We start from the raw sequence: 13,588 nt of genomic DNA on the forward strand, positions 1-13,588 counted from the left end.
GTCAATGAATCTTCTCTAGTATGACTGGTGTTAGAGACATCCCTTGTATCCAAAAGCCTATTCAGCATCCAAATTCTATTTGGCTGTAATGGAGGAGGATCTAGCGCTAAAGCACATCTGGGCACATCTGTGATCTCACACAAGTAGCATTAAATAGGTGAGTTTTCTGACACCACATTAGGGACAGTTTCTCACTTCAGTACTTGAACATACTAACATCATTTTCAAAACCTTCAGCTAAAATACTAACCCAAGTCACCACTGAGAGTAGCATGTTGTACACTCTTCTTTGGGAATGAATTTCACATTAATAGGTTTTTTCTGATTATAAATGTAATACAGTGGTTTACGTTTATTCATTGCAAGTGTATTGCATTTAAAATTCATTTTTGTCAGTGTTTTATTTTCCAGAGTGCCTGTGGAACAACTATGTTCCCTTAAAGATTTTTACATGACTTTGGTTGGGTTTCACCACATTAAGTTTTGCCCAAATGTGTACTCGCAAATAAAGAATAATAATACCATTTGCTATAGTTTGTAAACAGTTGCTTACATTACAGGTTTTAGGTTTATTGGTATGCAAGCAAACCTTTTTTAAAATGGGCAGTGCCTTTCTAATACCTGAAGGCTCAAAGAACATCTTGGTAGTGTTGAGTTTCTGGACACTCAAATGTCTTCAGAAGGTAAGAAGAGGGTGTCCTTTCACATCAGCATATGTGATTTTTTATTTTTAAAAATGTGAACTCCATCTCAAACTTTGGCTTGTCAAAATTCTTTTCACTTCCATATATTTTAAATTAAATTACCTTTCCTTCCAGTCTTTAGGCAACTATTAGGAGTTTGCTGTCCAACCATTTATTGGTCTTTAAACTGCAAAAGAAGTTACCTTGTATTGAAGAAAAATAAAGTGCATTTTTATGAAAGCTTAAGTCTGCCTTGTGTATTATGTTTATGCAAAGTATATGGCGTTTTAAACAATTAAAGTGTACAGTATTTAATAAGATTGTGGTTGTGAAATATGAAGCGGTTCTTACTAGGAATGAAAAATGACACCTGTTGAACAAAGTAGCTTGAGAGAGAAAATGGAAACAGTCGCAGGTTATGGTACCTATTAGTGACAGTTTTTAGTCTTCATCAGCTTCTGCTGCTGTATAGAAACAGCCAACTTGACTGCTATTTAACTGCTGGAATGGGAAAGCCTCAGCTGTTGGTAATATATACTAAATCAACAAAGACCTAAGCAATTTACCAAACACTAAGAACAAGTTGATTGTGTAGCCTTATTGGAGTTCACTGATTGGGTCTGTGTTGCTCCGGGACAGGAGGAAGGAAGTCAAATGACACCGAGTTGGTTCAAAGAAAGAGTTTATTCTGCTCTCTGGATAGAAGGCACTTGCGTGATCAAGTCCACAGCAAGTCCAAAGAAATGACAGGTTTCATGCAGTTTATATATCCTCCAGACACCCTCTCACTCCTCCCCTAGGAGCCCAACCACGTCGGCCTACGTACGCAGGTTGACATCACATATGTTCCTGCTCTGGTAATAATAATAATAATAATAATAATAATTTTTATTTATACCCCGCCCTCCCCAGCTAAGGCCGGGCTCAGAGCGGCTTACAAGCAATAATAAAAACAAATTGAATGATTACAACTTAAAAACAAAATTAAAATACAACATTAAAATATGGAAACATTAAAATATTAAAATGTAGCCTCATCGCAGGAGGAGAAGGAAAGGAAAAAAAGAAAGGGAGGGAGGGAATCAAATTGGCTCCAAGCCAAAGGCCAGGCGGAACAACTCTGTCTTACAGGCCCTGCGGAAAGAAATCAGATCCTGCAGGGCCCTGGTCTCATGAGGCAGAGCGTTCCACCAGGCCGGAGCCAGAGTTGAAAAGGCCCTGGCTCTGGTTGAAGCCAATCTAACTTCCTTAGGGCCCGGGACCACTAGGGTGTTACTATTTATGGACCTTGAGGCTCTCCGTGGGGCATACCGGGAGAGGCGGTCCCATAGGTACGAGGGTCCTAGGCCGTGAAGGGCTTTAAAGGACAAAAGCAGCACCTTAAATCTGACCCTGTCAGTGCAGTTTGAAAAACACTAGGTGAATATGCTCCCCTGGCAGAGACTCCGTGAGGAGCCTCGCTGCAGCATTCTGCACCCTCTGGAGTTTCTGGGTCAGCTTCAAGGGCAGCCCCGTGTAGAGCGAATTACAGTAGTCAAGCCTGGCAATGACCATCGCATGGATCACTGTGGCCAGGTCGGGGCGGGAGAGGTAAAGGACCAACTGCTTGATGCGGCGAAGGTGGAAAAATGGCGCCTTGGCTGTTGCTGTAACTTGCGCCTCCATGGAAAGGGAGGCGTCAAGGATTACACCCAAACTCTTAACGGAAGGCAATGGCACTAATTGGGCCCCCGCAAGAGAAGGGAGTTGGTCCCTCATCCCCATGCCATCCTGACCCAGCCATAGGACCTCTGTCTTCAAAGGATTTAGTTTCAATCGGCTCCCACAAAACCATCCATCCACAGCTTCCAAGCATCTGGTCAGTGTGTTCGGGGCTGAGTCGGTGTGGCCATCCATCAGCAGATAGAGCTGAGTGTCATCAGCATATTGGTGACAGCCCAGCCCAAAGCTCCGGATAATCTGGGCAAGGGGGCGCATAAAGATGTTAAAAAGCATCGGGGAGAGAATTGTGCCCTGCGGCACTCCACACACCAAGGAATGGTGCGACATTTCCCTCCCTAGTGTCCCCAACCAGAGATAAAAGAGCACAGCCAGTTACGGGCTATGCCCTGTATCCCCACGTCTGCGAGGCGGTGGTCCAGAAGATCATGATCAACCATGTCAAAGGCTGCTGACAAATCTAAAAGGATCAGCAGTCCTGACCCGCCTCGATCCAGTTGTCTACGGAGATCATCTGTGAGGGCAACCAGAGCCATCTTGGTTCCAAAACCAGGACGGAAACCGGACTGAAATGGATCTAAAGCCGATGTTTCCTCCAGAAACCTACCAAGCTGTTCAGCAACCGCTCTCTCAATTACCTTACCCAGATATGGAAGATTTGAAACTGGGCGGTAATTGGGTAGGTCTAAGGGATCTAATGAAGTTTTCTTTAAGAGTGGACACACTACTGCTTCCTTCAGTTCCCCTGGGAATGTCCCCGTGTCAAGGGACAAATTGATAATTTCAACCAGGGGGGTCCGCGCAACATCTGGACACTCCCTAATCAGCCAAGACGGGCACGGATCAAGGAGGCAGGTGGTGGGCCTACCAACTTGGAGGCATCTATCCACAATAGAAGGGAGTATCTGATCGAAATGGTCCAGCACTGGACCTGAAGTCAGTCGAGGGGCCTCCAGTTCAGTCACTGTATCTAAATTGGCAGGGAGGTCACGGCGGAGCAACAGAACTTTCTCCGCAAAAAAGCTCGCAAATGCCTCACAGCTGTGGGTCGAATTTGTGCTTAAATTTGGTTGTCCTCCTAAGGACGTTATTGACCTAATTATTCTAAAAAGTTGTGCCGGGCGAGAGCTAGCGGATGCAATGGAAGTAAGATTTCTTAGCAGCTTTCATAGCCATCTCATAGGCTTTCATAAGCGTTCTATAAGATGTTCTTGAGGCTCCGTCACAAGTCAGTCGCCATACTCGCTCTAGCCGTCTGAGATCCCGCTTCATTTTCCGGAGCTCCTCAGTAAACCAAGGGGCCCGGTTTCGATGGGGTCGCAGAGGGCGCTTAGGCGTGATGTCATCAATGGCTGCCAAGAGCCAGTTATTCCAGTCCTCAACAAGGTCATCTAATGAGTCGCCAGGAGGAGCAGGGTCCCTCAAGGCTTGTCAGAATCTATCAGGGTCTCATCTGTTTTCGCGGACGAGCCCAAGTAGGTTTGCCACTCGAGCAGGGGAGGAGCGGGAAGTCAATCTTGACTTTCAGAGCGTAGTGATCAGACCATGGCACTTCCACAGGGGGGAGCATTTTATGGTACTCTCAACCATAAAAGGATCTTCCTTCCTGTACCTCTGACCATAAAAGGATCTTCCTCTTCCTACTCTTATCTGGGACGCAGGTCACCATCTCCGGGAACTCGCTTTGGCGTTATTCCCAGACGTGGGTCTGCGAGTCTTTGTCGTCAGCACATAAGGCACACACGCATCATCCCTGCTGTTCTGGAACTTGGCAAGGTCACTCATTGCCGCCACGGACTGATAAGGGAGAGAGCTTTGTTCTTGTTATGGATTTGCTCAATGGCTCAAGTTTATGCATTTTAGCTAAGGAAAAATAGGGATTTTGGTGCAGTTTAAAACTGCCTGCACAGTCAGTTTTTGGGTTTTGGGAAACCCATTCCTTCAATTGAAAATTTATCAAAATAAAAATAAGACATGCATTACATGTTCACCTTTCACTAGGTGAACAGAGTAGTAAATGTGTTCCATCACTCCTGTAGATTTAACAGGACATTAAAAACAATAGAAAGAGAGGAATATTACATAGGTCTAGATGGCATAACAAAATGACTTTATTTGTACACATGAAAGGGATAGAATTATATTAGTAAAACTCCAAATAAGGTTTTTTTTAGGTAGGCATATAGGCAACAAAGAGCAGATAACAATTTGGTGAAGAATTTCCTCCAAACTACCAGCAATGATAGTGCTAGGAAACAAAAACAGGTGGTTTTTTAAGGTGGTTTTTTTTTTGTTAACGTCTTGAGCTATGTGTATCATAGCAAATGTGGGGGTAGGCAGTCTTTGCCGCCTCATTAGGTTTTAAGAGCATTGATATATCTAATAGGGGAAATTTAGATAACCAAAGTGCACTTAGGGAAAATGCATGAGATAAATCCTACTGCTACCATGTGCAGCTGTCAAATGCTGTTAGTAGCTGAGCACTCGCAGAATTAGTCATAGAGTCTTCATCTCTGGGTAGCACCAGTTGAACTTTCTGAGGAAGCTGGGTATACACAACTGAGCACCACAATTAGGAAGTTGGGCTAGATGACCCTTGGGATCCCTTACAATTCAACAATTCTTGATTTACATCCCAAAACAGCAGTATGTTTCTGCTCTATGAAACCTGAATGCAGTACTTATTCCTGACTCCTGTGTATCTCACAGCAGCCAATTGGAAACTGAGGAAGCCCCGTTGGACGTTCGGCTTCCAAAAAGGATTTGCAAACCGGAACCGTCCCGTCCGGGTTTGCGACGTTCATGAGTCAAGCTGTTTGACTTCCAGGGTAGGACTGTAACCTAGAGGTTGCTAGAGTGTATATGACAGTAGTTAGGCTATCCCTGTTCAGATAGGGCCACCAGCAGAAGCTGATGAAAGGAGCTGAGCCTCAAGCAACAGCAAATAATCCAGAAGTTCTCAAGCTGTGTACCTGCTCCTTTAGAAGGAGTGTAACCCCATAAAGAGCAAGCAATATCCCATCCATACAGTCTAGGGGACCACCCACCGGCAGTGCTTCAGTCTTCTCTGGATTGAGCTTCATTTTGTTGGCTCTTGTCCAGTCCATTACTGAGGCAAGACAACCGTCCAGCACTTCCACTGCCAAGATTTAAATTAAAATACTTTATTGTCACTTGTACAACTTGTATACAGTGAGATTACACAAGCACCCCCCACTCAGCTCTCTTAGTCTTAATTCCCCTCTCTTACTGACGCACACCCACCAAACCCAAAAGTCAGTTGCCCTGTTATCTTTTCATTCAGCAGCCTAACAGCCCACAGACAGAAGCTGTTCTTTACCCTGTTGGTGCGACTAGTCATGCTTCTATATCTTCTGCCTGAGGGCAGGAGATCAAGAAAGTGCTGGCCAGGGTGTGAATCATCCCTGAGAATTTTCCTCACTCTCCTGAGGCAACGTTCTTCTGCTATTTTTCATCTCGTGGATTCATGGAACAGCCCATAATATTGTGCTGTATTCACCACCCTCTGTAGGCACTTCCTATCAGATGATGTCAAACCAGCATACCACACCGTGATGCAGTATGAAAGGACACTTTCTATTGTTGACTGGTAGAAGGAGGTCATCAGATGTTGATTGATATTGTTCTTCTGTAAGACTCTGAGGAGATGGAGTCTCTGTTGGGCTTTCTTAACCACCCGGGTTGTATTTATTTTCCAAGTAAGGCCTTCACTGAGATAAACTCCCAGGAATTTAAAGGAAGAGACTCTCTCCACACAGCCCTCCCCGATGTACAGCGGGGCTAGTTCTTCTCTCTTTCTCCGAAAGTCCAACACCATCTCCTTTGTCTTGCTGATAATAAGGTGCAAGTTGTTCCCTAGGCACCATGTAGGTATTTTTTGGACCTCCCCTCTATAAGCTGATTCGTCTCCACCTGTTATTAAGCCCATTATGGTGGTGTCATCTGCAAACTTAATAATTGCAGTAGACGGGTCAGATGATACATAATCGTATGTATACAATGAATACAGGTGGGGACTTAGCACACATCCCTGTGGTGTGCCAGTGCTGATCTTTAAGGAATTAGATGTCACATGTCCAATCCTCACTGTTAGTGTCCGATCTATCAGAAAGTCTTTAATCCAGTAATTTAATTTAGTAGTAAGTCAAGCTGTTTAGCTACCAATTCAGCCAAGTATCAATTGAGCATGCCTCCTGAGGAAAGCGCACTGTATTAATAAGGTAAACAAACCATGTAAGGGAAGATAACCTTGCACTACTACGCAATCTCATGGTTTAGGAAATCGTCTTCACTTGGCATAGCGCTACATCCTGCAGCCGTCGGAAAGTTGCAGGATGCCTCGACGCTAGTTGTGTTTCTGTTTCTGTACTGTACATCCTTCCTCCAGGACGTTCAGGACAATATAAAAGGTTCTCGCGTTCTCCCTATTTTATCACATGCTTCTGAAGGAAGTTAGGCTGAGAGTCATCGAGGCCCAACATCACTGAAAACTGATTTAATTATTAGCATTTGAACCTCTTCTCCCCACCCACGTCTGATACGCACTTAACTCGGCGCAAGCACCGTTATATAGCGCTTTATTGCTGAATGAGCATGCTGAGGACTGGACATCTCTGGCTCCCTAACACAGCGATGCGGGCAGCCCCAGCTCGTCGCAAGTTTCTGGTTAAACAAAAAGGGGGGCAGCCACAAAAGAGTGTCTCCGCATTGTTTTGTGGGAGTCAAAAAAGAAAAGTTTTCCACATCCATTGGGCTGAAGCGCGCTTTGAAGCAAGCCGCCCCAATAAGCACAAGGCTTAGCAATTCATACACATTTTTTTAATTTGCACTTTCGTTCCGGCACGGCCACACACCCAGAAAAACCCAGAAACTTTTGCTGCTGTTTCAGAAAGCAGAGATTTAGTCCCGCCCGCCTACCCGGCGTTTCACCTCCGGGTCACGAGGCCCAGGCAGGAAGGCGCCGCGGCACCACCACCCGGCCCCCCCCTCGAGCTCCTCTCCTCACCCGGAAGTTGTTGTCGAGTGCGGAGCGGCCGCCGAGGGGAGGTGAATGGGCGCCTCGGAGGCGGCTCGAGGGCGCTTCGAGCTGTTGCTCCCCGCGTTCTTCTCTCCGCCGCCAGAGGCGAACTGGCGGGTGGCGGTGGCCAAGCCCTACTAGCTCGGCCTCGCTGCTCGAGAGCGGCGTGAGGAAGCCTTACTCCCCCTCCCCCCCCGGTGCAATATGTTCAAGAGAATGGCTGAGTTCGGGCCTGACTCCGGGGGCAGAGTGAAGGTAGGAGCCGGGAGCGGGGAGGAGGCTGAGGCGTGGCCAGCTCGGCGTGCTCGGATTCGAAACCGTTGCGCCTCCCTAACGGTTACTTTTGAGTGACAGGGAGGTTCCGAAGCCCTGTGGGTGCGTCGCAGTGCGGAGCTGAGAGCCGTTCGTGGGCGGGCAGAGCGCTTGCTTTGCGTTCGATTCGGTGCCGCCAATTAAAAAGATTTCAGGTGATGCGGAGATTCTCTTCGTGTCCGTCACCATAGACAAGAGGAGGCTGCAGAGGAGAACTGGTCCAAGGCAGCGCCGCTTTTCTGGGCTTCTGGGCTTGCCTCTTCTTGTTGCGTATTCCCATCCATCCCAGTTGCCTGTTACTCTCCACTAGCGTCGTTAAAATAACATTAGGAGTGGCTGCTTTTGGAGATGGATCCCCCATTAAATAGTGGCTTCTAAGGGGAAAATTTATAACGTACCTTAAAGACCATTGCAAACAATTGTTAGTAAGATTCGAATATCATTTGTAGTTTAAGGTTAAATTCTGGAAGAGATAAAGGACTTGGATTACCATAAAAGATGTGGGAGGAAAGGATTAATGATAGGACCCACAAAGGGGAGGATGGAAGTCCAGGAGATGCCTTGGAATCTTGTTTTTTATTATTTATGTTTGATAAATCTTTGTAAAATTCTAATTTGAAAAACATATATATATATATATATATATATATATATATATATATATATATATGAGAGAGAGAGAGAGAGGCTTCTAGATACTGCAGGTAAGGAGTCCTCAAAACCGTTTCAAACATTTCTTTCCCTCCCTTCCAGACCAATTTCATCAACTAGGACCAATTGATCAAACTGCTGTAAATCAGCATGAGTTTAAAACAAATTGATTTGAAGAAATAGTCGCATTTTTAGGCACCTCATGCACATACTGCGTTGTTTGTAAGGGGCTTTTAAAATTTTTGAATATGGGTACTCTACCTACTATCCAACGTTCTTGAGGCGGCTTACAGCATATTCTTAAAATATACTAAAATAGACACTGATGTGATGCTTACAAAAGTGTGTATCTTAAGTTTTCCGCTTAGTTCTCTTAATGTTTCAATAGGTTCCACTGCAGCTCCTGACCTAGAATGGATTATGGAAGCAAACAGTTGTTTGTTTGTTTGTTAATATATATTTTGAAGCAAACAGTTGTTGGTCCCTCACAGGCAATGGCTTCCTCGCTAGTTCCTTCAGCTGCCTCACAAATTCAGTCTCCAGCAAGTCATAGAATTGTAGATTTGGAAGGGACCCCTGAGGGTCATCTAGTTGAACCCCCTGCAATGCAGGAATTGCTGTAAATATGTTAGAAACTGTGGGGAAATGATTGCTTGTACATAAGAGCATGAGCAGAGTTATTATTGCAGAGTGATTTTACAGCACGAGATATTGCTAAGAGCATGATGAGCATGTGAACACCTCATGCTAGACTAAATGATTGGCTCACGTAGCATAGGACTCTCTTTGCAGGCAAGGGCAAGGTTGCATTCCTTTTGATTGTTACTTTTGGGTACGAGACACAACAAGCGCTGTGCTGGAGGAGAGAGGATGAATTATTTTTACTGGACACAATAAACATTGCACGGCTAAAGCCAAAGCTTTTTCTTCAAGTCATCTTGGTGTGAGACTGATTATTTCAGATGTCAAGCAGGTTCTCGACAAGAAACCTCCTTCCCTGTATTCACATGGTCCAGTTGCCCCTCTTCTGTGGAATCTCTGAGCAATCAAAAACAACCCTGCTCCAACATAGCTGCCTAAATAACTAGACGTGAATTTCTTCATCTTTCTTTTGTTATTAATTGGGTGCAGTTATTTAGTCATTCAGAAGGCTGTAAATCAGTTAATTGGCTAAGTGTGTGTAGGATTGGACCACACACATTATGTTTTGAGTCTTCATAACACGATTGTTTGTTGGCTTACGTCTATCTTTTCTTTCATCATGATGCTCAAGGCAGTTTTTGTGTGTGTGTGTGTTCATGTTCCCAGTCAGACTTCCATCCAGGTGTTGAAGGGAGCCAAAGCCAGATCTGCTTAGCAAAAACATGGTGTATATTTTAGGGGAGGGGAGTAATTTTTGCCCCACCACCCAATTGGTTCATCAACATTATAGTGAATTTTGGAAATTGTATCTATGAAGCAAGTTTTGAAAGTTACTCTAGTTAGAAATTTAAGAGAAAGAAATAGATATTTTATATTTAAACTTAGGCACATTGAATTTGTAGGAACAAAAACTAGTGACATTACTGTCACTCTTGGAGTATATATTTTGGTAGATAATGCAGGAAAGATTAGTTTATCTAGAAAGTAAGTTTTTATGTTAAGCAGATTTCTGAAAAACATTGTCATGCCTCTTTCTCACTTGAAGGGTGTTACTATTGTGAAACCTATTGTTTATGGAAATGTTGCACGCTATTTTGGGAAGAAACGAGAAGAAGATGGACATACACATCAGTGGACAGTTTATGTTAAGCCTTACAGAAATGAGGTAAACAGAATCGTTCTTGGATAACTGTATATAACATGCGTACACCTGTGCAAATTCTAATTGTTTTCTGTCCAATCCTGATCTCTTGAACACTGCTCATGTTTTAGATATCAAACTAGGATAACTATGTATGCAACTTTCAATATAAGGAACTCTACAGTAAAATAAATTTTTTTTTTGACTACATATGAACAAATATAAGGAATACCTTTGGAAAGATTGCAGTCTAAAGAAATAGGGTATTTGACTGCTGTCTGAATTGTGTGTGGAATGTTTGGGGAAATTAACTTATGGCATGTTTCAGAAAGCATCTTGGGGGAAATCAGATTAGAGGTCACACAAATGTTACAAGAATCATCAGCTTATATACTATTAATACTCATAAGTATTTCTGTGGTAAGTGGGCTAGAAGAACATTGTAAAATATATTATTGAATGTGTAAGTAATGGTTGACTGTATTTGTTCCAGGATATGTCTGCATATGTAAAGAAAATCCAGTTTAAGTTACATGAAAGCTATGGTAATCCATTAAGAGGTATGACTTAAAAAATTTAGTTGATACAACATATGAAGTAGTTTTCAGAGAAGAAATGGCTTATGTTACTTTTTTCTCTCTCTTAGTTGTAACTAAGCCACCTTACGAAATCACTGAAACAGGCTGGGGTGAATTTGAAATCATCATCAAGATATTTTTTATTGATCCTAATGAAAGACCTGTGAGTATTCATATTAGCATGAATTGCAAAGACCTATTTTTAATATCTGGTTATTCTGAAGAAGCCAAATTCTGTTTCAGTTTGACTAGGGATTAGCAGTCCATTGGGAAAGATTCCTTTGTTTTTTAAAAGTTGCTTATAGTGTATGCAGTTTGACCTATGATGAGAGAAATGAGACCTATGGAAATTTTGTATTTTAAGCCACTGTTAAAGGGAAAAGAGCCCAGTGTGTAAAAATTAGTGGCATCCCTAATTTGTGTGCTAAGCAGTATCTGTATACTTAATTATACACTTAATTGGTTTGTAAAGAACCCTAGTTTTCTAAATACTGTTGTTTTATCTATCCAGTGGCTTATACCAGGCCAGAGTAAGAGCAGCAAATATTTTGAGAACTGACATAGACAGCATTAAATGTGGGGAAAATACTTTCAAAGTACTGTTGGGTTTTTAAAAAATGAGTTGAATTAATTAGATCTTAAGCAGTATGGTAAATTCTTACTCTGAATGAATGCTCCTTTTGTGCTGGCCACTATGACCCTGGAATGTAGACAGTTAAAACACTAAATAACAGTTGTACAGGTTATTCTTATTATTTTTGTCTTGCACAGGTAACTCTGTATCACTTGCTGAAGCTGTTTCAGTCTGACACTAATGCAATCCTGGGGAAGAAAACTGTAGTTTCTGAATTTTATGATGAGATGGTAAGAAAATAAAAGTATTATGGGGAAATTATCCATTGTTGCTGATGTATGAAATTTATTAATATTTTTTCATTAGATATTTCAGGATCCTACTGCTATGATGCAACAGCTGCTGACTACATCTCGTCAGTTAACACTTGGTGCCTATAAGCATGAAACAGAGTGTAAGTGCTAATAGATGTGAATTTTACCTGAAATTGTGTTTTTGTGAACTGTAGGCTATATCTTTTACATGAAGTATATTTTGAAAGAAATGTTTATCTATTATGATGGATAGTACATACTGACCAGTTCCCTTAGAAAAAGAAATCTGATTCCTACTGTTGCTATCAGTCCAGATATAGAGCAGTAAATGTGAATGGCTTAGCTCTGTATACTAGGAATTTTGAAATGCAATAAAGTAAGCCCTCAAATCAGAATTACAGTACTTAAAAAGCACATAGTTTTTTCTACCCACAAGTAAAAAAGAGTCCTGTTAGCAGTATACAAATTCTAGATTTTTTAAATATGAATTATATACAACAGCTGACCTGAATAGTTTTGTAGGAATTCAGAGTGTTGGAAAGGACCTCAAAAGTAATCTAGTCCAACCCCTTGCTACACAAGAATGCCACCCTGCAGCATCACTGATAGGCCACCCAGCCATTGCTTAAAAACCTCTAACGAAGGAGAGTGCCCTATTTTCAAAGGCAGTCCGCTCTATTGGCAAACAGTTCATACTGTCAGGAAGTCTCTCTCTCTCTCTCTGTTTTTAAAAAACTTTATTCCAAAACCGAAAAAGAATTACAAACATCAAATTCAAAATCCATATTCGTTTTGTAACATAAGTCTATTACATAGTTGACTAGATTAAAATATACCTAATTGCTATAGACTTCCCTTTTCTATATATAAATGCAACACAATTAGAAATATTTCTAATATATTTATAATACTGTCAGGAAGTCTCATTGATTCAGGTCCTACTCTCTGGAGCAAATTTTGTCTTGGAAATCAAGCTGGTCAAACACATGCAAAGAAGTTCACACTTGAATGCCCATCTACCCTGTTTTAATCTATTATATTATATTCTAAACAATATACAATGGATCAAACAGAGTTTATTATGTTTTCTAATTATTCAGCTGTGCTTTGGAATTCTCCTGACTTAGCAAAATGCTGCATATGTCTTTCTTGCTCTCAGTTGCCAATGTAGAAGTAAAAACCAGGGAGAAGCTGGAAGCTGCCAAGAAGAAAACCAGTTTTGAGATTGCTGAACTTAAAGAAAGATTAAAAGCAAGCCGTGAAACGATCAACTGCTTGAAAAATGAAATCAGAAAACTTGAGGATGATGATCAGTCTAAAGACATATAGCAAATAGCTACATATTAAAGGACTAAAAGTGAAACCTATTGTTATCATGCAACCAATAATGTATCTTCTAAGATTTTGTAAGGAGAAAATAAGTTCCAGGGATTTTTTGGGTGGGGGGGGGGAGGGGAAATTTGGTGTGTTATATTTCACTACTTGAATGTTTAATAATAAAATGTTATTTTCATAGTTTAAATTGCAATTGTCTTTCCATCTTTCTTTAAATAGAGTGGTGTAAAATTTAAGTTTTATTTAACAAGTTACCTTTATGGTACACTATACCCCATTCAAGTGTGTTCATATTGTAGTTTACTGAGCTTTATATGAAAACCTTTCACAATATTGGTGTTTAATGAGAGTAAAATTTGATTGCTTGATACACTCCATTGACCTGAATATAAGAGGAAAATCTTTGCTTTGTTGATATATAAAGTCTGCCTCTGCTTCCAGACTAGTCAAAATTATCTGATAAAACTACTGTTGGACAAAGAATAATTACTGGTGGGTTTTACATTGACAAACTATAAATCAGATTATTATTGATGGGGTATTGGAGGCAATAACAATGTTTGTTGCTTTGAGTTTCCTGAATAAAAGTACTGTATGGGAA

The 13,588-nt window shown here is 41.7% G+C and overlaps 1 protein-coding gene across 1 annotated transcript; it reads left to right on the plus strand.

Moving 5' to 3' along the window:
- Positions 1–7,435: 7,435 nt before the first annotated feature.
- YEATS4 (YEATS domain containing 4) lies at positions 7,436–13,588 on the plus strand. Its single transcript, XM_082240707.1, has 7 exons — positions 7,436–7,695; positions 10,091–10,210; positions 10,680–10,746; positions 10,833–10,927; positions 11,536–11,628; positions 11,705–11,792; positions 12,812–13,588. Exons 1-7 carry the CDS (start codon positions 7,645–7,647, stop codon positions 12,979–12,981), a joined length of 684 nt encoding a protein of 227 aa, XP_082096833.1. The 5' UTR covers positions 7,436–7,644; the 3' UTR covers positions 12,982–13,588.

The sequence above is a fragment of the Podarcis vaucheri genome, assembly GCF_965113315.1.
Source record: "Podarcis vaucheri genome assembly, chromosome: 10".
Taxonomy (NCBI): Eukaryota; Metazoa; Chordata; class Lepidosauria; order Squamata; family Lacertidae; genus Podarcis; species Podarcis vaucheri.